Source organism: Eretmochelys imbricata, chromosome 10 (genome assembly GCF_965152235.1).
Source record: "Eretmochelys imbricata isolate rEreImb1 chromosome 10, rEreImb1.hap1, whole genome shotgun sequence".
Taxonomy (NCBI): domain Eukaryota; kingdom Metazoa; phylum Chordata; order Testudines; family Cheloniidae; genus Eretmochelys; species Eretmochelys imbricata.
The window spans coordinates 3,301,819-3,325,852 of record NC_135581.1 but is presented as its reverse complement, the minus strand read 5'-3'; the positions used below and the strand labels follow the sequence as shown (position 1 = coordinate 3,325,852).

The 24,034-nt window shown below is 53.6% G+C and overlaps 1 protein-coding gene across 1 annotated transcript in view; it reads right to left on the bottom strand.

Moving 5' to 3' along the window:
• CASKIN1 (CASK interacting protein 1) overlaps positions 1 to 21,270 on the bottom strand; it is a 160,192-nt gene extending 138,922 nt beyond the window's left edge. The window contains exon 1 of the mRNA XM_077828552.1: positions 21,177 to 21,270. Within this exon, the coding sequence (XP_077684678.1) occupies positions 21,177 to 21,270 (94 nt within the window). The remainder of the gene's footprint in view (positions 1 to 21,176) is intronic.
• Between the last annotated feature and the right edge of the window lie 2,764 nt (positions 21,271 to 24,034).

Sequence of the window (24,034 nt, the reverse complement as noted above, 5' to 3'; positions counted from 1 at the left end):
TGAATGCTCCGAGGTCAGACCCAGGAAGGTGGAGCCGGGTGAGCTGTGTGTCCTGAAGACAGACTGCTCACAGAAAGGCGACTGCCCCAGAGTCCTGACTGGCTTCATGGGGAGCAGTTCCAGAGCATCGCCCAGGGACTCCGTGACAGAAGGGTTAAATATGAATCCCAAGTAAAACAGCCTTGTGCTAATGCAAGGGAAGCAGGAAGAGAGGCTGGCCACAAGGAGAAAATTAAACTGACCAGTCCTCGTTCCCAAGAGGAGTAAGAACCAAAGCGCGAGCAGCTGCATTCATGGCAAACAGGGCATCGGATTTCTTTTTCCATCCTCTCAGGTGGATTTAGCAACCCAATAGGTGCAAGGGGGCTTATGGAGCCCCTGGAGATGAGCCCAAGACCCTGCTGCACCTGTTCTGGGTCCTGAGGAGGAGGCCCTGCTGAGCCGGCCAACAGCCTGGAGCTTGGGGAGTTCATTCCCAGCCAGGGTTCAGAAGCCCAGGGAGGCACTCCCACCTGGGACCTAACAAGGTGTCACTGAGCATATCTGGGCTCAACCCCTTAGCAAAGCAGACATTACTCATGCCTGTACCTGGGTGGGAACTGCACCAAAAAGATCCCACCTGCCCGGCTGCACTGGTGCAAGCCTTAGTGTAGACAATGGTCCGGCACTGCATCTTAAAATTCCCCCCTGTGGCCACGCTTACAGAACACTCGACAGCAGCTAGTCAGCTGGGCCGCGGTGACCACTGCTCGCAGTTCTGTTGTGCTCTCCGCTCTGCTTGGTGTAGCCACCTGTCTCCTCATCATACTGCTGGCTTGTAAGCACCTTCTGTTGTGCATGTGTACAGCACCTAGCGCTGAAGAGCCCAGCCTCAGACTGAGGCCTGGAGACGCTACGACAATCCAAATATTAAAAATCACCATCCTCCTTCTAAACCAGCAGGGAGCCCAGGGCAGCACAGCTGCTATATGGCGCTAGAGACTCTGGGCAAACTGGGGTTGAACTGGGTTCATCCTGAACCCCTGCAATAAAACCTGAGCCAGAAGCAGTGACTGCACATTCAGAGCGGAGCCTCCAGTGAAATTCCCTCTTCATTCCACCCTGGTCCTGGGGCACCAACAATGGAAACTTGTCTGTAGGTGCCTGATTCTTAACATGGCAGCGTCCCTCTACGTTCACCCCTCCAGCAGAGGCAGAAATCTCTCCTGCTGAAGGGGTTCCAGGAGCCTTTCAAAATGAGCAGTACACAGGAGGCAGCTTTAGGGTAGAAACTGGAGTTGTTCCAGGTTAATATCGATTCAGGCAAATTTTATTCCCCAAAGTCACTCTGGCCTATTAAATGTTTGCCTGAGCAGCTTTCCCAACACCTGCTGCTCACCTACCAGGCCTGCATCAGCAGACACACTTCTGAACCTGCCCAGTTACCCAAGAATGGCCCCAGACCATCACTCCTATCTGCCTGGCAGGATCAGACTGATCACAGAACGCACAGTCCCCGTGCTAACAGGCCTAGGCAGGGTCTCCTCTGGGCCAGAAGGGCACCAGCTCAAATGAAGCCTCAGGATCCTGGCACATACCCAGCACTGGTGCAGTGTTACTGGGAAGCACTCTGACCTCTCGTCAGCAATCTGTGCTCCCTCCTGTCAGTTTCCAAACACCATTTAAAGATCACCATGGTTGCTCCGAGGGACTTGGGGGATAATAACCCAGGTTTCCCAGGTCAACAGGAATAACACTGGACTCAGCATCCAAACACAGGGTCGGACAAGAGCTGTTACTGAACGCAAGGATAACTGCTGCAGACCAGGTACTGCCAGCTTTGGACTCAGCAGCAAAGGTATTAGGAAATGTGCTTCAAGAATGCTAATCCAAACTAGGCGTATTTCATTCCTAAGATGCACATGGACAGCGTCTGTTCAGACAGTCAGTAACGCCAAGCAGAGCCCATCACGGGCAGGCTGCTGGTCCAGCCCCAGCCCAGGCTGGCAGTGACAGAACAAAGCCAGCGCTTTGATAGACCTATGTGCAACAAGCTGGGAAGTCTCACTCCTCTTCTCGGTGGCCATCCCAGACACCGCCAGGAGATGCTCAGGTCGTGTGATGGGAGTCATGTAAGTTCCTAGCTAGTGGGACCCCTCACTGGCAATCTCAGCAAAGAGGCCGAGATCTGAAGGCCCATGGAGACTGAACTTGCTGCCCCTAACAGAGAAGCCCTGGCAGGGGCAGTTCGGGAGGCAGCTCTTGCTGCACCTGTGTGATGGAGAGATGGGGCCCAGCTGCAATATTTGAACCTAGATTTTGCAAGATCCAGTTCTTTAGTTCACAAAAAGAAAAGGAGTACTAGTGGCACCTTAGAGACTAACCAATTTATTTGAGCATAAGCTTTCGTGAGCTACAGCTCACTTCATCGGAGGCATCTGCTGTAGCTCACGAAAGCTTATGCTCAAATAAATTGGTTAGTCTCTAAGGTGCCACAAGTCCTCCTTTTCTTTTTGCGAATACAGACTAACACGGCTGCTACTCTGAAACCTTCTTTAGTTCAGTTTGTTACAGAACTAGCAGGTGGCTGGGATTGGGAATCCCCCAAAGGTCAGTTTTGCTCAGACCCTGGGCTTTGGTCCTGGCCCATCCTTGGTTCTGGGAATAACTAAAGGGCTCCAGCGTCCAGGGCTGGCACTCGAGTGCCTTTCACCAGCACTAGACTCCCAGCAAACCACTCGTGCTGATGGACCGGGAAAGGCTAGCCAGCCCTTGCCCACATTCTGATTCCCAGCATTGGCGGGGGCTGCAGCGGGGAAAGATGCTGGAGGGAAGCAGAGGCTTCGTGTTTACAACTTCAAAACGGCCAAATAGAGAAGCAAAAACTGTAACATAAATACATGTCACCCCAGGCTGAGTAATAATTCCTGGCCAGAATGGAACTTGGCACGCAGGAGTGTTCCCAGCCTGCCAAGCTCCATCTTGGAACAAGACTTCACAGTCAGGTTATAAACCCCACAAAGAGGTTTATAAGGGAAACGTTGACACATCATTAAGTACGGCAGTGAGCTGAGCAGCATCCTTCTGACAAACAGCATGCAGCCCGGACGCGGCCAGCCCGCCGCACTCGCAGGCAGGAGAGATGGAAATGAGTTTCTGGGTTATCTACTGAGCCAGTCGACTGGCAGGGCAGGACTGCTCCGCGCAGCACACGGCCACGCCTGGCCTCTCCCTGGAAGGGCATTTAGTATGCAGAGATCGCACTGCTGGAGATATTTCCTAAATTTCACTCTGTTCAGTTTTATCCCTTCCCCCTCTCTCCCCCCGCCCTTCATCCCAGCCAGCCCTTAGAATCGGATTAGGAAGCAGACAGCCAATCAAATCTAGAATCCCCGTTCTACATCTCTACCTGTTTTCAGTGTTGTTTGCCGTTTGTAGTCATCACACAGCACCTGCCAGGGGAGGGAAGGCATCTTCGTAACCCAGTAATCATCGGCTCCCACCAGCCACTAACTGGCCAGGCTAGGGACACTAAACTATCACAAAAAGAAAAGGAGTACTTGTGGCACCTTAGAGACTAACCAATTTATTTGAGCAAAACTATCACAGATTATAAAACCAAAGGGACCCTTGTGAGTGTCTACTAATCTCTCCGCAGGAGTCAATCCCACCAGCTTGTTCCTCACTTTTGTCACTCTTCTCCAAATTCCCTGTGGCTTGTTGACGTGACATCTTTCTAGCACGGGAATGCCCAGGAGTGGATGCAGGGTTTTCAAATGGAAACCGATCCCACTGGAAAGACCCCTCTGTCAATTTTGAATCAGGTCCCTAGAGACAGGCTGGTACCTCGCTGTTCTGTGATGGCTCCCCAACAGCGCCATGGCGAGAACATGAATGCATTGCTTAGTTCCTCCTGTGGGTCAGATGTTTTTTATTGCCAACCCTGCAGACAGTCACTAGCCTTGACACTACGATAGCAGGAGCCCACCTTGGGCCCGCACATTGGTGCTGCGCCTTCCTGGTCAGCATGCTGGAGGGAAGTCTGGAATCCCTGTGACTGAGACGGGAGTGGGGATTTATTTTCTCTCTCTAGGGTGGGTTGAGGAGCCTCATTAACGTCCTTTAAGATAAGATCTGCTGCGTGACCTATTGCTGGGTGCCCACGGCAGTTAAGAGAGGCCCTTTATATCATTCACAGTAGTTACATTTCCAGCACCTGCAGAGTGCTAGCAGCTTTACGGGGCAAGTAAGAGAAAGTTTATCCGTAGGAACAATACCCTTGGACGATCCCTAGTGGTTTTCCTACACCCTCTCACCCCAGCACGCTCTGTGCATACCACGCCACGGCTGGATTTGCTGGTGCCCTGCCTTCTACAGCATGAAAATTGAACTATAAAACGTCTGACATTTCTTAACTATGCCACATTAGCCTGGTTTTATTAAATACTGTTATCAGAGGAGATTATTAACGTGATCAAATGCAGGCAAGAAACCTAGAATTAACTGCCAGCCACAAAGGAGAGGAGCTCTCACCAGAGAGACAGAACATGACATATTTCAAAACAGAGCCTTCCTCCAAGGAAGATGCTATCTCTGAACACTCTACATGGAGGAAGGGGCCTGCTCTGAGAACGCTGTGGGAGGGACCTGGTCCAAGGTCACACCAGTCAGCCACAGAGCCACAAAAGAACCCAGGAATCCTGGCTCCGAGTCCCATACTTGGGACTATGCTCGCTCCTTTTGAGGTCACATTTCCCATTAACCTCCACTGTAGAAGCCTCAGCTGCATAGACCAGGGCAGAGTTAGTCTATCTTTCCTTGTCACATACAAGTGCTTGCCACCGACCAATGAGCATGGAGGATTCCGCATCATTCCAAGTTTTCACAATGGAGAGGTAAATAGCAGGGTCCCCCAAGGATCTGTACTGGGACCTGTGCTGTTCAGCATGCTCACAAATGATCTGGGAAAAGGGGTGAACAGTGAGGTAGCAAACTTTGCAGGCAGTACAAAATTACTCAGGATAGTTAAGTCCCAGGCAGACTGCAAAGAGTTACAAAAGGATCTCACAAAACTGGGCGACTGGGCAACAAAATGGCAGATGAAATTCAAAATTGATAAATGCAAAATAATGCACATTAGGTAAAAGATAGAGATAGGGATAATAAGACAGAAAATATCATAATGCCACTATATAAATCCATGGTACGCCTGCACCTTGATTACTGTGTGCAGACACAGTCGCCCCAGCTCAAAAATGATATATTAGAATTGGAAAAGATACAGAGAAGGGCAAAAAGAAAAGGAGTCCTTGTGGCACCTTAGAGACTAACCAATTTATCTGAGCATAGGCTTTTGTGAGCTACAGCTCACTTCATCGGATGCATCCAACCAAATAAACTGGTTAGTCTCTAAGGTGCCACAAGTACTCCTTTTCTTTTTGAGAATACAGACTAACATGGCTGTTACTCTGAAACCTGTCAGAGAAGGGCAACAAAATGATTAGGGGTATGGAACAGCTTCCATCTGAGGAGAGATTAAAAAGACGAGGACCGTTCAGCTTAGAAAAGAGATGACTAAAGGGGGGATCTAATAGAGGTCTATAAAATCATGACTGGTGTGGAGAAAATTAATCAGGAAGTGATATTTACCCTTTGACATAACACAAGAACTAGGGATCACCTCATCAAATTAATAGGCAGTGGGTTTAAAACAAACATAAGGAAGTATTTCTGCACACAATGCACAATCAACTGGGGAACTCATTGCCAGGGGATGTTGTGAAGGCCAAAAGTATAACTAGATTAAAAAAAAATTAGAGAAATTCATGGAGGATGGGGCCAATCAATGGCTATTAGCCAAGATGGTCAGGGACGCAACCCTGTGCTCTGGGTGTCCCTAAATCTCCAACTGCCAGAACCTGGGACTGGATGACAGGGGTGGATCATAGAATCATAGGACTGGAAGGGACCTGGAGAGGTCATCTAGTCCAGTCCCCTGCACTCGTGGCAGGGCTAAGTATTATCTAGACCATCCCTGACTGGTGTTTGTCTAACCTGCTCTTAAAAATCTCCAATGATGGAGATTCCACAGCCTCCCTAGGAAATTTATTCCAGTGCTTAACCACCCTGACAGTTAAGAAGTTTTTCCTAATGTCCAACCTAAGCCACCCTTGCTGCAATTTAAAACCATTGCTTCTTGTCCTATCCTCAGTGGTTAAAGAGAATAATTTTTCTCCTTCCTTTTAATAACAACCTTTTATGTACTTGAAAACTGTGATCATGTCTCCCTTCAGTCTTCTCTTCTCCAGACTAAACAAACCCAGTATTTTCAATCTTCCCTCACAGGTCACGTTTCCTAGCCCGCTAATCATTTTTGTTGCTTTTCTCTGGACTTTCTCCGATTTGTCCACATCATTCCTGAAATGTGGTGCTAGAACTGGACACAGTACTCCAGTTGAGGCCTAATCAGTGCACAGTAGAGCAGAAGAATTACTTCTCGTGTCTTGCTTACAACACTCCTGCTAATACATCCCAGAATGATGTTTTGACTCATATTTAGCTTGTGATCCATTATGACCCCCAGATCCCTTTCCGCCATACTCCTTCCTAGGCAGTCATTGCCCATTGTGTGTGTGTGCAACTGACTGTTCCATCCTAAGTGGGGTACTTTGCATTTGTCCTTATTGAATTTCATCCTATTTTCTTCAGAACATCTCTCCAATTTGTCCAGATCATTTTGAATTTTAATCCTGTCCTCCAAAGCACTTGCAACCCCTCCCAGCTTGCTATTGTCCGCAAACTTTATAAGCGTACTCTCTATGCCATTATCTAAATCATTGATGAAGATATTGAACAGACCCAGAACCAATATCTGCAGGACCCCACTCGATATGCCCTTCCAGCTTGACTGTGAATTACTGACGATAACTCTCTGGGAACAGTTTTCCAACCAGTTTTACACCCACCTTATAGTAGCTCCATCTAGGTTGTATTTCCCTAGTTTGTTTATGAGACGGTCGTGTGAGACCATATCAAAAGCCTTACTAAAGTCAAGATATACCACATCTACCACTTCTGCCCTATCCGCAAGGCTTGTTACCCTGTCAAAGAAAGCTACTAGGTTGGTTTAACACCATTTGTTCTTAATAAATCCATGCTGACTGTTACTTATCACCTTATTATCTTCTAGGTGTCTGCAAACTGATTGCTTAATTATTTCCTCCATTATCTTTCCGGCCACTGAAGTTAAGATGACTGGTCTGTAATTCCCTGGGTTGTCCTTATTTCCCTTTTTATAGATTGGCACTGTATTTGCCCTTTTCCAGTCTTCTGGAATCTCACCCATCTTCCATGACTTTTCAAAGATAATCGTTAATGACTCAGATATCTCCTCAGTCAGTTCCTTGAGTGTTCTAGGATGTATTTCATCAAGCCCTGTGACTTGGAAACCTGAGCCCCGGCCCCCGAAGCGCCACTGCCCCTGGGTAGGGGGCCAAAGCCAAAGTCCAAGCCCCACCACCCTGGGCAAGGGGGGAGGAGCCCCAGGCAGGGGGTCTGTAACCTGAGCCCTTCCTGCCAGGGCTTAAGCCCTTGAGCTTCAGTCCTGGGCGGTGGGGCTCCGGCTTTGGTTTCAATCCCCAGCAAATCTAAGCCAGCCCTTGTGAGTCCATTAAAACAGGGTTGCGACCCACTTTGGGATCAGGACCCACAGTTTGAGAATCACTGTTCTAATGTATTTGTAGAATGTTTTCTTGTTACCCTTGATGTCTCTAGCTAGTTTTATCACTTGATAACTGCCCTGTTCTGTTCACTCACTCTGAAGAACCTGGCACTAGCCACTGTCAGAAGACAGGACACGGGGCTGGCTGGGTCATTGGTCTGACCCTGTATGGCCATTCTTCTTATGTTCATGCCTTCTTCTCTGGCCAAGGGACTGGCCAGGTGCTACTCACATTGTTGAATAATTGGGGATGCTGACTGGCTGCTAAGAGAGTCAATATTTGCCAAACAATTGGCCCCAGCCAGTGGGGAGGGCTCATTCACTAATGTCAACAAAGGGCTTTGAGCTCCTCATACAGAGGTGTGAACTATGATGAAATCCTAACACTCCACACATTGCGTCTGCCTGAATAACCAGGGGGCTAGTTGGGTTTGGGGTGGTGGGGGGTGGTTCGGACTAAGAGGAAAGATTTTGGGCCCAATTCTCCTCCCTGATGCACCAGTTTTTACACCAAACAATGGTGACTCAGACTGTCATCACCTTCAGAGCTGGGCCAAAGGAAAGGAAAGCAGCACGCGTTATCTCTCTCGCAAGTGAGCCCCCTGAGCAGCCAATGCCGAGTCAGCTGGGGGAACCACGCGGCATAAACGGAGCAAACACGCACTACCCAGCCCACGCGGCCACAGGGCCAGTGGCGAGCTGGAGCCGGTTCGCGCGACCCCGTGGTTACATTTGGAAGCCGTTTTAGAACCGGTGGCTAACCCGCTTCCCTGCAGGGGGCGCTGAGGCTTTGATGGGCTCCGGCCCGGGAAGTGATGTAATTCCTCCTCCGGCCACCAGGGGCGCTGCGCTGCGGGGGCATGTGGGCTGCCGCCAGGCCCTGGGCACAAGCCCTGGGACTGCTGCTGCTCCCCCGGCCCTGGGGCTCCCGCTGCTGCCTGGTGGGTCCCTGGCTGCTCTGCTGGGCCAGGGCCGCGTCCTGCTGCTTGGGCTGCTCCGAGCCGCTCTGCCCACGAGCACCCACCACCCTGCCTGCCCGCAGCCAGCCCCTGCCTCCAGCCAGCCCCTGCCTGCAGCCACCCCCACACCCCCTGCCCGCAGCCAGCCCCTGCCGCACCCCCTGCCCTGCCTCCAGCCATCCCCTACACCCCCTGCCCTGCCCACAGCCAGCCCCTGCCTCCAGCCAGCCCCGCACCCCCTGCCTCCAGCCACCCCCACACCCCCTGCCCTGCCTCCAGCCACCCCCGCACCCCCTGTCCTGCCTCCAGCCACCCCCGCACCCCCTGCCTGCAGCCACCCCCGTCTCCAGCCACCACCTGCCCTGCCTCCAGCCACCCCCGCACCCCATGACTGCAGCCAGCCCCTGCCTGCAGCCCCTGCCCTGCCAGCAGCCAGCCCCTGTCTCCAGCCACCCCCGCACCCCCCTGCCCTGCCTGCAGCCATCCCCTACCTCCAGTCAGCCCGTGCCCTGTCTCCAGCCAGCCCCACACCCCCTTGCCTCCAGCCAGCTCCGCACCCCCTGGCCTCCAGCCAGCTCCGCACCCTCCTGTCTCCAGCCAGCTCCGCACCCCCTGCCCTGCCCGCAGCCAGCCCCACATCCCCTGCTTCCAGCTAGCCCTGCCCCACGCCCCTGTCTGCAGCTGGCCCCATGTCCACTGGTGCCCCGCAGTTCCCAGGGCAGTAACCCTGCACACCTGCTTCAATGAGGGGGGCAGGGAGCAGCTGGGACCCACACAAGTGCACACCCTAGGGTGACCAGACAGCAAGTGTGAAAAATCAGGATGGGGGTAGGGGGTAATAGGAGCCTATATAAGAAAAAGACCCCAAAACCAGGACTGTCCCTATAAAATCGGGACATCTGGTCCCCCTAGCACACCCCCAGGGCGTGGCGGGGACCCACACCTGTGAAACGGAGCTCATTTCTAGTTCAGGCCCATCTTTTTAACAAAGAACTTTAGTCAGGGTTAACACACACCCATATTTTCCCGGACAGGTCAGGCTTTTTGGTTCTTAAATCACTGTCCGGGAGGATTTTTAAATTTTAAAAATTCCTCCTGGGAAAATACGGACGTATGGTAACCCTGTTGGTAAAAAAATACATGCTGGGGCACATCCCTTAAATGAGAACTTTGGATCGGGAACCAGTCGTTAAGGTTTTGGCAGCTCATCACTGCACAGGTGCCAGTCACCCCCAGCACGCATTGAAGGCCTGGGCCCTGCACAGTTAACGAGGGGCTGACATGCACCTGCCCTGGACATGCACACAACAGCATGGCTGCTCTCAGCAGTCAGGAGCACAGACTTCCCCACAAGAATAACACACACATGAACGTGTCTTGGAAAGAGACACTGGCTTGACCTGCCCTTGGCTCGTTACACAAAGCACAGGCTCTGGAGCTCCTCAGTTCATGACACAGCAGCTCTGGGCAGACAGAAATCAAGTACAAGGGACTCAAGTACAACCCCTTCAAATATCGGTGCTCCCCGCGGAGACTCCTTCCTCCTGAAGCAGTCGGGATGTGCTGGGCACCAGCCAAAAGCCTGTGACCATCAGAAGTGGCGTTGGGTTTTCAAATCAGGCAACCAGCCAGCAGGGCCAACTGGCCAGGCTGTCCCTGGGAAGTCAGTTTGTTTGCCAATATAGGGCCAATTTGGATAATATAGTGCCAATTATCCGTGAGCAACAAGTTTCCTTAGCAAAGCCACAGACACCAGTAAGGGATTTTCCATTGACCCCTTCAGCCCTTTTCCTCATTTGGGCAGAGCCAGGGAGAATCTTGCGTTCCCCACAACAGCTAAGAGCCGAGGACTTCTGGGAGCCGGATACGGCGCGGGTGCAAAGAGACAACAGCAGCAATACTCTAGCTAAACATCATCTGACACGGAAAATAACCCGAGCTGGCATTTCCTGGGTGGCCTACGTCCCCGTCACACATGCAGCCCTTGGCCAGGGCAGCGGAAATCCTCTCTCTTGTCTCCTGATGCTGAGGTGCAAAGACAGGGAGCAGAAGTGATGAGTGTTTACGTAAAACTGCCAAGTCACTGCAACTATCCGGTAAGTTGATTTAGAGGGGAGGAAAAACAACTTGCTGCCAAGCGCTCGAGTCTCCGTCCGCGTACCTTTCAGACAACCTAATTCATTCTGGATGCCGGGGAATTACGCCCTGCGTTCACCAGCCGTTCACCATGCCCCAGACGCGTCGCTGAACTCAAGTATTTCACTCTGCACGCTAACCTGGGCCCCGGGTCGCCATGGCAACCCGTGTTCATTCACGAAGGGATTTTTTTAAATCTGATTTATTAAACCCCTTACGAAGAGGACATTATCCAGATCTAAAGCTGAGTTCTCAAATCTTCCCTGTAAAAACAGAAGAGGGTCTCTCTGCAGATGGGAAATTAGCCTCAAAGATTGTGAAGGGTTGGGGCGGGCAGCGAGGGGAAGGGACGGGGCTGGTTTTCCTTGGGCTAGGACCCAGTGGAAAGAGAGCGAGGACGCATGTTCGCAGCGCAGGCAGCTCACGCTTGGCAGCCTCCTTTGGAATAACATTAGCTCGCACCTACTACACTATTTACGTTTCCTCCTGTGGCTCAACGCCTCCCCCGCCCTCTCTCGCTCGCTTAAGATCCGTGCGCGGCTCCAACTGCCTGCGAGCCTCTGAGGATGCGGGACACGGAGCCGGCCCTGGACTGCTTTACGGAGAGAGGTCTCCCTGGGCTGCCAGCTCCTCACAGCTCCCATCACAGCTCTTCCAGGCCCGTCGGAGGAGGAGCAGCAGAGAGTAAAAGGGTCTTTCTCCGGCAATAGTAGGGAGCCGCCAGGCCAAGGCCCTGCCGAGCTGGAGCGGGGGCCAGTCGAGAGGGGGCTGTGGACTAGGGGATCACGTGGTAAAGTTGATCTCACGCACAGGCCCCCAGGCTGCTTCCCCCATCACAGCTCCTGCCCTGCATCCCTCCCTTCCAGTTAAAGACCCTACCAGGGGGTTATTTACTGAGCAACCTCGGCAGGCATGTCACTGCCCAGAGGAGTGGTCACCTTAGGGCAGGGAGGGTGGGCACGAGGCGAAGACTCAGCAGATCTGGGTTCAATTCCTGGCTCAGGGGTACGCTCCCTCCCTCTGTGGGCCCCAGGCAAGTCACTTCCTCGGGCCTGTGCTTCAGGAACCCCTGGAGGGACAATGGTCCTGCCCTACCGCAGAGGCATTAGGTGGATAAACACACTAATGACAGCAAGGTGCTCGGGTAACAATCACATGTAGCAAGCCACCCGGCCCTCTCAGTTGATCTCGCCCCGTGTCCCAGGGACCAGTGCAGGACTGGTCCCTACAGCTGCAGTCTCCAGGGCTTTGGCCAGCTTGGCTTTGACTAACCCGAGCACTGCGGTTCTGGATCAGTAGCACTGCGGTTCTGGGGCTGCAGCACTGGGAGGAGTGCAGGCTTCACTGAAGCCAAACCCAGTCTCTGCTGGGGATTCCTGACTCTGGGGTGGCCATTGCTGGGCTAATGAGAAAGTAGGTCAGTTAGCGGGAGGAACGGGGCAAGCTCCGAGGGTGAGCCGGGGCTGAGGACTGCTCTAAGCCTGCAGTGCACTCTGACATAGCTGGGAAATGAAGAACAAACACCCACATGGTGACAAGGTAACAACCTGTTGCGCGTTTGTGACTAAGAGACCAACAGACAGGCCAGGCAGTGCGGCACGCCGGGGACACCCAGTGACAGGCTCCTTCCCACCACTCTTCTCCAGTCTCAATTCCCTGTGGCAGGGACTGTCTCTTGGTTCTGGGGTTGTACGGCCTCTAGCATCGGGGCTCTGGCCTGTGCCTGGGGCTCCTTGGTGCTATCCCCACACAAATAAGAAATGCACCTGTGCTCCAGGCTGCCCGAAAGGCTCTCAGTTCAACACTGAACGGAAAGTCAACCCGGGAGAGTGAATCCTCAGCAACCTGTTGACATGAGTCATCAGAAGACAAGCAAAGGCTTAACCCTGACTCTGGCCAGCAGAGGTGGGGGAGAGGCATCCCGCAGGGAGCTAGTCAAGCCAAGATCCATTCACAAGCCCGGGGGGCAAGACCGTCGCTATCTCCTGACATTTGCACAAGAGAACTGGAAACTCCCATTCTTCCAGCAGAAAGATGCTACTGGTGTGGACGGGTCTTACCACTGAGATCAACAGACTGAAGAGAAAGCATGTGTGTGTATCTCCAGTTATCTTGGGGCTGCAATACAAGGATTGTTCCACTGCAAAGACCCCTCGCTGAGCACACAAGTGGCTTATGGAAAACATGAACCGGCATATAATTTACCTCCAGCCTTCAGAACTCGTGAAGTCTGGTGGGAAGCCACATGTCTCGGGTTGGGTAAGTACCAGCTGCACATAGGATCAGCCATCCACTAATTGGCTGTTTGCAGAAGTGGCCTGCGGACCTGATTAAATGCGTAGTCAGGGGCGTGGATATCTACCAGGTGACCGGCCTGGTCTCTTCAAAAATACAGGACACTCCCTGACTGAGAAACTGGAGGGCTGAGTTTTTAGCAGAGGAGGATTTGGGCACATTTAAAAAAAAATACAGGAAGAGAAAGAATCAGTGAGGGGGCAGAGCCTCACTCCAACACACAGCTGGGCATTGCCATGGAAACGCCAGCTGTGCGTGCTTGCCCGCAGGAGGGGATTTGAAGAGATGAACGCTGGGGGTGGCCACCTGGCTGAGGGCTGCGAGGGTCCTTTAAGAGCACCTCGTCGGCCGAACAGAGCACTGCTCTCCGATCAGCTCTCAGGACCGTCTCTGTGAGCACCGAGGGCATGTCTGCACCGCGCTGCACGGGTGTGGCTGCAACACGGGTACACACCCCCAAGCTAGCTCTGATCTAGCCAGCTCACTGAAACTGGCAGGGAAGCCACAGCAGCATAGCTGGTGGCACAGGGCACCTGAACTCAAGCCCACTCAGGACCCTGGGCAGGTGCTCGGGCTACTACCTGATGCGATCACCCATTCTGCCGCAGCTTCATTGCTCTAGGCACCTGAGCCAGCTTGAGCAAAGCTAGCGGCTCTGTCTACACGTGCTTCAATCCCCCCTCCCGACTGCTGGGTAGACAGGCAGAGACTGGTACCCCACCTGCAATACAAGGGGTGGGCTGGGCTAGAGACCCCTGGATGACTTGGGTCCTGGCTAGCAGCACTCCTCCTCTCTCCCTGTGGTGCATCACAGCAGGCAAAATGCAGTCCATGGACCAAATCCTGAGCAAGCCAGGGACAGGGAGGTCACAGTGGAGGGACCCGGGTTCTGGAATCAGCCTCACTTTGGAAGGGAGTTGCAGTGCAAGGCCTATCCCCGCTTCAGGACTGGCCTGGAGGCGCTGCTGCTAGGAGGTTTGAGGACGTACGGGTGCCCCCAGCTAAGAGGAAGCGGCTTTTATGACCTGGCACAAGGATGGTCTTTCATGCCGGTGCTACCTGGTCAGGTACGTGCACTGAGCCCCTCTCACAGCGTGGGAACGTTCTGGAGCAAACTAGGGGTCGTCCTCTGCAGAGTTTCACTTTAAACGGAAGGAGCGTCTCCATGCACAGACCAGGCAAAGCCCAGCTGGTACTGTGGCAGGCTTCCTTCCCCATACACTGCCCCCTGCCAGCAGAGAGACTCCCACTGACCTTGGATCGGGCCCAAGGCGGCTTTACTCTCCCCTGGAAGGACTCCGGCTAATGGTGTGAACTGCTTCTTGCTCCCCAGAACCCACCAATCATCAGTGCCAACTGCATGAGTGGTTCCTGTCAAGTGAACACCTGCCGCACCTGGACTGAGACCCAGTAACTCATTTCACGTAGAGCCAAACGGCCATCAGAGTGGGAGTCAGTCACTTTCTGCCCCTCTCGCCCTGGTCCAGATCGGAGCCAGTGTCGCAGGAGGTGGAAAGCTACATATCCCCTGCCATTCCTAGTCCTGAGACCTGTCGAGACGCCCTGCCAGAAGAAACCCATTTCCAGCTGGAGGACTGCAAGGATAGATCAGATTCCCAAGAGAGGGTCTCTCCTGCTGTCTCACGCGTGGCCCAGCAGAAGCGTTTAGGTTCCAGAAGAGAAACCACTGTTGCAGCGGGAATGGTGCAGGTAAAAGAACCAAGCCACACAAAGCACACTAAAAAAAGACCCCAGGCACAAGCAGCATTACTATATTGCTATTCCATTGCCTATTTCCCTCCCCTATCCACCCGCAGCTACCAGCTCCAAAAGGCAAATGCATGCGCTTTCCTCTCCCTGCAAGGGGAGCATCCCTCACGTCCCCTCCTGACTACGGGTTCTGCTGGGGAAAGGCAGTCTTGCAGGATGTAAGTGCCATATTTATCAGCAATCTGGGTCCCACAGGGAAGGGGAGGGCTGGATGTAAATTTGTATATTTATAAGCCTTCATGAATTATTCCATTTGGTGGATGAATGCCTTTAACCAGAGCAGTTAGGAAATACTGTCTCCATCTTACAAGATACAAACTCACCCGGCGAGCGCCCACGCAGACGGATAATTCTGCGCTCTGCTTCCCGTGGCAAGCTTGACTGCTCGCGGGCGGTGCCCTCCCTCCCCCAGGACATAGTTTAAAGTCACATACAAGTCAGAGTGGCTATTGAACGGGCGACAACAAAGTTAGCAGCAGCAGCCAGGGGTGGCCAGAGCAAGAGGACACAAGCAGAGGAATTCTTTAGCACACAAGTGCGGCCTGCGGAGACTACATAACCCACAATGCACCGCTGCATCCTGATGCAGCAGCTACACCTTGCTCCACTCTATGAAAACTAGGCGCAACCAGCAACCCGCTCTCGGGAGAGGAGCGGGCAGGAAGAAAAGGGAGTTCCCACCTATTGGGATTTGTTTGTATGACAAATCTTGTTTGGCATGACCGGTGGCAAAGCTTTCTCCCGACTCCAGCGTGCCCATGCCGCGTGATGAAGTCCCCCTCGGGACGTCCCATCAGCTCTTACCCCAAACAGCTCTCTGCCAGATGCCATCGCTTGCAGAAGCGTAAGGCCTTACTCGCCTGGTCGCTTGCCTATCAGCTCAGAGCTCTCCACGGGGCCGAGTGGGCGGACTGCTGAAATGCCAACATGGGGCCTACATTTGAAACACCAACGATAATAATCATAATGCCCATCTCAGTTGCCCCTGATACAGCCTGGACTGCTCCCGTTAGTGATATCACGCTTAAGCTGCTCGGGGAAGCTTTAAAGAGATTGCTAGCAGCTTTAAGACAATTAAAGGGGCAGAGTCAGCCAGCATGGTCTGACAGTAAGAATATTACACAGAGGGGGCTCTGCTCCCAGGCACTGACTGTAAGGGCTGGGAGTTAAACAGATTTCTTACAAAACCCACAGGGCTTTACACAAGCAGAAAACAAAAAGGTTCTTTTGGTGTCACAGCCAGGGTATGTTTAGTTTGAAAAGAGGAGATTAAGGGGGGATAGGATAGCGGTCTTCAGATACTTGAAAGGCTGCCATAAAAAGGATGGAGAAAAGTTGTTCTCTCTTGCCACAGAGGGCAGGACAAGAGGCAAAGGGTTCAAACTACAGCACAGCCGAGTTAGATTAAATCTCAGGAAAAACTCCCTAACTGTAAGAACAGTCGGCCAATAGAACAGACACCTTGGGAGGTCGTGGAAGCTCCTTCACTGGAGGTTTTCCAAAGGAGGCTGGACAGCATCTGTCCTGGCTGGTTTAGACACAACAAATCCTGCATCTTGGCAGGGGGTTAGACTACATAACCCTGGTGGTCCCTTCTAGCCCTATGATTCTATGATAGCACAGTGATGGGTGCAATAGAAGAACCTGAGTACAATGGGGAGAGACTGTCTTTGTTGTTCTGTGTTTGTACAGCACCTAGCACAATGGGGTTGTGGTCTGTGTACCTTAGTGCTACCACAATAGCACCTTGTAACCTGGCATGAGGCTCCTGGCTTAGCTGCTCTCTGCACTCATTCTCCCTTGTGTTTAACAGAAGGCCAGGGCTTCCTGATGCCTCAAGGAGGAGCAATGCTTCATTACCCTGGTATCTTCCACCTGCGTGGGCAAGGGCTGCCCCAGACCTGAGGCAGGAGTTAGCTCCCTGTTGCCAGTTGCATGGCAGAGCCAACTCACCCTGTCTCAATGCTGCAAACGAGATATGAAACAGGAACAATCATACATGTCCCAGCACTGGCTCATTCCTCACACCCGGCTTTCACGAGGAAAGCCCCTAAAGCCTCTGACCATTATCAGGGGCTTTAGGATCTGCCCCTCTATGCCTGTTGCTTGTGCAAAGCACACGAAATCTCAGCATTTGAAATGGGAATCAATTTCCTGCACTCCGGCTCTGGTGAATACTAGCTGCATGTTAGTGGCTTACAGTAAATCTGCAATCTGCATATGTGTTCCCCTGAAAAGCGTCTCGAGCCTCGATTTCCAGCGTGGCTCGCTCTGCCGAGCCAGCCTGCTCAACAAGCAATCTGCAGTGCTAGAAATCAGTAGATCCCATAATGGGAAAGCTATTCCTGCTCCAGCACATCTGCAGGTGGCCGCTCGCCACAATCAACTACACGGGCAGCAGCACAGAGAGAAGGGCAAAGACTTTAGGAGATAACAATGTATGCCGGGGGCTCTATGCAGTCTACACAATCTGCCTCCCCGTGCACTGAAACAGAGTTTGTGCAGGTCGAAGAGTGAACCAAATTAAACACTGCCATAGGAACAGATCCATCTTGCTTGACCCCTAGAGTGGTGGGAGCTGTAGAGTATTTGACATGAGACAATGCTGTAACATCTCACATTTGTTACAGTCTCCCTCTATTGAGACCCCCCCATTCCCCATCAAACAGTGCTGTGAAGCCAAACCTTCTCTCCCAGCACAGGAGGGTACCATCTGCAACCAAACAAGAACAAACATCCATCTCTGCTACTGGCTCGATCAAAACTATTTCGCTCTTACCATTATGCCGCAAATCAGAGCATCCCTTCAGGCTGAGATTTTGGCAGAGCAATTTCAAGATCCTGTGAGTTTATACAGTATAGTAAACAAACACAGGCACATGTCTTGGCAGCTCCTACTTCAAGAGACCCTTTCAGGCGAGAAACCATATTGAAAAACACATGACTGCCTCTTCCACCTCCCTCGCCACCTCACAGATGATCACAAAAAAACTGTTTTAAAAAAATCAAATGTACTTTTCATTCTGTCTCATTTATTTACTTTCTGCAGTTCTCCCAGGCGGGGCAACGAAACCAGGCTGGTTAGTTTCACTCTTGTTTCCAATCAATTCTGCAATGTCTGGATTGCACACACTACATCAGGAGGGTCGATTGATGAACAACATGCTATCTATTGGAATTTCAAACAATCCCAAAACATTCCTGCTGGCCTTGGATTTTGTAACAACCCTTCTAAATTTCGCAAAAAGAAAAGGAGGACTTGTGGCACCTTAGAGAATAAATTGGTTAGTCTCTAAGGTGCCACAAGTCCTCCTTTTCTTTTTGTGAATACAGACTAACACGGCTGCTACTCTGCAACCTGTCAATAAGGTTTGAGTACTTCATAACTACACCTATATGACAGGTTTCAGAGTAACAGCCATGTTAGTCTGTATTCGCAAAAAGAAAAGGAGTACTTGTGGCACCTTAGAGACTAACCAATTTATTTGAGCATGAGCTGTAGCTCACGAAAGCTCATGCTCAAATAAATTGGTTAGTCTCTAAGGTGCCACAAGTACTCCTTTTCTTTTTACACCTATATGGAGAGTCACGGTAGCTAGTTTAGTTCAAGGGAAGAAATAGCTGCACTGTACCTGGTGGTGAATACAGTAGACAGTGCTGAGACAGAATGAGCTGCAGAGGTTCATAGCGCTCATCATCTGGCCCCTATGTAACATGCACCAGGACCAAATTCTCCTCGACACTCCAGGCTCCATAAAGTCATTTATTCCATCACCAAATCTAATCAAAAGCCATTGGACCTGTGGGCTGACACCTCAGCGCAAGTTCAGAGCGTGTCAAGTGTTCATCAAACTTACGACCATGTGAGGTTCAATGGCTTAGTCTGCCCAGCCAAGCAAATCGTGCATCCCCTGGCCAGCCCGGCAGAACCGCACCCTGCCACGTGACTCCACCTCCAACACTGATAGGCACCAGGACATGTCCCACTCCGTGGAGACTGGGGACGAGACCCTGTTTAGAGAGTCCTGGATTCCAAGGCCATATGGGAACACTGTGATCCTCCAGTCTGACCCCCCTGTATAGCATAGGCCAGAGAATGTCCCCACAATAATTCCTAGGGCAGATCTTTTAGAAAATCATCCACTCTTGATTTAAAAATTGTCAGTGATGGAGAATCCACAAAATTTACACGTTATTTCCGATCTGAATCTGTCTAGCTTTGACTTCCAGCCATTGGACTGTGTTATACTTTCCTCTGCTAGACTGAAGAGCCTAGTATTAAATATTTGTTCCCAACGTAGGTACTTACAGACTGTGATCAAGCCACCTCTTGACCTTCTCTTTTTTTAAATTAAATGCATTGAGCTCTTGGGGGCGGGGGCGGGTATCATTTCAGGCTTCTGAAAGACCCATACGTAGTTAGCTGCTGAGAGTGAAGTTCCAAGCTGAACCTGCTGGGATTTGAACCTGCCGGTTCAGGGAGTTAAAGCCGAATGCAAACCTGATGCTCGCCCCATTCCACTAGAGAGGCCTTATTCCTCATAAAATAAGGACATGCTCATTCAGTGTGCACCATGGGCCTGGTTTTCACCTGCACGGAGCTCGCACTGAAAGCCATGGGAGCGACAGAGAATTTGTACCTCTGAAAACCTGGCCCCAGGTGTCCAACTCGGAAAGGCACCCAACATTCCTGCCCCTCCACCCACCTGCAGCTCCATCTTGGGAAACAATCAAAAGAGGGTTTTCTTTGGTCACCAGTCAAATGGGGGGGGGGGGCTCAGCTTAACTCCCTGGGGGTGTTTGTTGGCACCACAGAGCTATGGCATAAATAACTGCTGCTCACGAGGGGCTGGATTGGATTAGACAGGGCAAACCGCAGGTCAGGACTGAGGTGCGTTGGCAGAGCTGCAGGGGGCAGGGCTGGAGCAGCAAGGCAGGGCTGGCAAAGCTATAGCTAGGGATGGAGATGGGGATGTCAGGATTAAGAAGACATCAGTGGGGTTGCAGCTCAGGACTGAGGGGCATTGCCGGAGCTCTGCGCCACAGACTAGAGCAGGTTGTTGTGGTCAGGACTGGTGCAGGGCAATGGCCACACAGCACCCGCCTGGCTCCAGCCAGGGCTGCATCCCTCACTTTCATGAACACTAACCTAAATTCAGAGATTCCCCAAACACTGGGCCCTGCTCGGCCTGGAGCCTATTGCAATCAGCCCCCTCCCAAAGAGCTGTTCCTTTGCCGAAAGGCTCAAGGTTCATTTTTTCCCCTTTTCACTTCAAACTCTCCCCACCCTCAATTAATTCCACTCCAACACTAAACCACTGCTGTTACATTATTGATACCATCGCAGCCTGAAATGTTAGAGCCACCCCATTGCTCTGCTGGACTGGGCTGGGCTACGGCTTGAACCAGGGGGCCCGAGGGGCTGCTTGCTTGGGGGGTTAAAGCGAGGAAGAAACACCCTCGTCTCCTGCTGCATCGAGCCTGGCGTGCCGAAGGGCGTGTGTACACGAGGCAGAGGATAGATGGGGAGGGGGTGACTGGGCGAGTAGCACTGAATTATTTTCCACAGTCCGTACCCTGTGCACTTGGCTACAGTTCTAAGCACCGCTCCCAGGCACTTAGGAATGCCCGAGTCCATGTTTGGGCAAAACCCAGCTGCAGTGCGACTCGGGGCTGGGTTTCTCAGATGAGACGGCCGTGCAGGGCAGCAGTCCCCAAGCCCAGCTGCCCCAGAAGCCAGTTGCAATCAAATAAAGGATCCTATCATCCTGGGTGTGCAAGGCAGGCGAGTGGCTCTGGAAAAGGCCGGGGGGAATGCAACCCCACAGCCACGGTACTGCACTGGCAACAGAGTGACCCCAAGGAACATGCAGCAGCCGAGTGAGAGGGCGGCTCTGGGATTTAGTCGCTGTTGCAAGGAGCACCATCACCACCACCCGCATCCCAGCCAGAGGGAGAGCGCAGCGCCTGCTTTCCCCTCCCTGCACCCCGCTCCAGCCTGACAGCTCCGGCTTGCAAGCTCAGCTGGGCACCCAGGCAGGAAGGAGCAGGGCACAGCTACCCGCCGGCTCCCCCTCCCCCTGCACATCGGTTCATTGAGGAGAAAATCCCAACGAGCCTCTATAGACCCCAGGGGCCACCCGAGCCCCGGGGGCTGCTCCCCAGACCAGGCAGATCGGGGAGGGGGGTTCTCCCCGCCCCGCCCCCTGAGTTCCCCTGGGGGGTGCACAGCCCCCCCCCATCCGGCCCAGCCTGCCCCGCAATCCTCCTCCCTCCCTTCCCACCCCGCCCCGGGGGTGCCCCGCGGGGCCACTCACTGGCTTTGCCGGGCTTGGGCCGCTGCAGCAGCTTCTGCACCGTGCCCACGTCCTCCGCCTTCACCGCCTGCATCAGCTCCTGGTCCTTGCCCATGGCGAGCGGCCGGGCGCGGCGGGCAGCGGGCCGCCCTCAGAGGCCGAGCATCCTCCGGCCGGGGCGCGGGGCCCCGAGCCTGCTCCGGGAGCGGCGGCGGCGGCGGCTCACACGCCCTGGAGCCGCAGAGCCCGGGCGCGGCGAGAGGGGAGCCGGGGGGCGCACGGCGGGGGCCGGCGCCCGCGATGCATCCGCTGCAGGAGCCCCCGGGGCCGCAGCCCGGGCAGGAGGGGCGGGGGGGGGGGGGCGCGGCTGCTCCCCGCTAGCGGCGCCGCCGCCTTTGCAGGGCTGCTGCCCCCCTGCGCCGCGCCGGCTCCTCCATGGCTGGGGCTCGCCGCCGCAAGCGCGCCGCTCACTGGCTCTCCGGTGCCTCCGGAAGGCGGCTCCTCCCTGCCAAGCCGGGCAGCCGCGGCGGCCGCCTGGGAAGCCCCGGTGCAGGGGCTGCTCGGCTCCCCCCTCCCCGGCGCGCCGGGCAGGGGGCGGGGAGGCCGGGGCCAGGCCCCCGGGCAGGGCAGAGCTCTCCCGACCCAGAGCCGGGGCGCGCTCCGCCGGCGAGTCCCCGGGCAGCCCCTGGGGCGCACGGACCGATCCCTGGCAGGGCACCTGAATCCCCGCGGCTGGCTAAGGGCTGGTGACAGGGGCGGGTCTGTCGGTAGCTGAGTGGGGCGGGGGGGAGGGGTTATTGAATGGGGCGCCTGGGAGTGGGGTGAGCCTAGGGAACGGGACGTGGATACATGGGGGGGGGCAGGGACTGGCTGTTCCTTACAGGTTCCTGCAGCCCCGCTCCTTGGCTGGGCCCACGGAGTGTGCCCCAGCGCGGCTGCTACAGCTCTGCAAGGAGCCGGGCCTGGCTGCCGGCCGGGGGGTGCCCTCACCTAGGGTGTTTCAAGCTGAGCCTGGGGAACAATCTCGGCTCCTCCTGGCTCTGCCGGCCATGGAAGCACAGGTGCAGGGGGCCTCCCCCAGGGCTAGACTCAGAGACTTTAAGGCCAGAAGGGACCATCGTGATCATCTAGTCTGACCTCCTGCACATCGCAGGGCACAGAACCTCACCCACTCCTGTAAGAGACCCTGACCTCTGGCTGAGTTACTGAAGTCCTCAAATCTTCATTTAAAGACTTTGCTACGGAGAATCCACCGTTTACTCTAGTTCAGACCAGCAAGTGACCCATGCCCCACGCTGCAGAGGAAAGTGAAAAACCCCCAGGGTCTCTGCCAATCTCACCTGGGGGGAAATTCCTTCTCCATCCCAAATAGGGCAATCCTGAGCATGTGGGTGAGACCCACCAGTCAGACACCTGGGAAGGAATTCTCTGGCGTAACTCAAAGCCCTCCCCATCTAGTGTCCTGTCTCCGGCCCTTGGAGATATTTGCTAATAGCAGTCGCGGATGGGCCATATGCCATTGCAGGCAGTCCCATCACACCGTCCTCTCCATAAATTTATCAAGCTTAGTCTTGAAGCCAGTTAGGATTTTGCCCCCACTGCTCCCCTTGGACGGTGTTCCAGAACTTCACTCCTCTGATGGTCAGAAACCTTCACCTAAGTTCAAGCCTAAACTTGTTGATGGCCAGTTTCTAGCCATTTGTGCTTGTTCCAACGCTGGCCTGTGACTTAAACAACTCCTCTTTTTCTCTGATGTTTATTGGGGGCTTCATTTGTCCTCATGACCAAATCAGCACAGGATCCAATGCAATTGTGTCTGAATTAGCAGCAAAGATGGGGGTGGCGTGGGGGTGAGGGCACTACAGGTGCTGGAAAGGCTCTGCTCCCCATTAACAAGGTACTTCTCTGGTAGCCCTTCCTCCTCATGATCTGTACTGGGTGTTGTGTTTTTATTGAGGATTGAGGGGCATGAACAGATCTCTGTCTGTGGGGAGCACAGGGGTGAAATGCAACAGGCAGGCCAGGGGCTGCAGGTCAGGATGGGGGGGCATGGGCCGAGCTGGGGGGCACAGGGGTGGAATGCAACAGGCAGGCCAGGGGGTTGCAGGTCAGGATGGAGGGGCATGGGCCAAGCTGGGGGGCACAGGCGTGGAATGCGACAGGCAGGCAAGAGGCTGCAGGTCAGGAAGGAGGGGGGTCAGCAGAGCACTGTGCTGGGGGAGGAGGGGGCAGGGCTATGGACCAGGCCTGAGGAGCACTAGCAGAGTGGTGTGTGGAGAGCCCACTACTGGCCTAGTGGGGCTACTGTGGGCCACCACTGATGTGTACGGGCAGAGCTGCAGGAGGCATTTGCACTGGGGGGTTAGCTCCTGGCTCCCTTTCCCTAGCCTCACACTTGCTCAGACATTTCCCTTTCAAAGCCAAGGCTCTGAAGTGCCCTGTGCGATCTCCTCTTCCCCTTTCCTTCCTTTGGCCTTGGCAGGCACAACACATCAGGGTTTGGCCACTAATAATGTGGAAGAAGTGAGCAGGTTTCAGTTTCTTTAAATAAAGTCCTGATTACTTTCTAACTTTCCACTTTCGGAGCCAGATGGCCAGGGACATTAGTCCATCTGCCTTTATTTTATTTTTTTAAAATGGGTGAGACATTAAAAATGTGGAGATGAGAAAACGCTGCCAGGAATGTCTTAGTCTATAATGGGCTAACAAGATGCTGAGAAACCTATTGTTCAACATGATTGACTAACGTACCCGGCCTTAATGCTCCAGTGAAGCCGAGTAAACATAGTGGTGACGTAAACGCCCCACGTGCATAAAACTGGGTGGAAACAAAAAGAAGTTCAACCAGACTTCTTTTCCGGGCCACCTGCCTTGCAGGA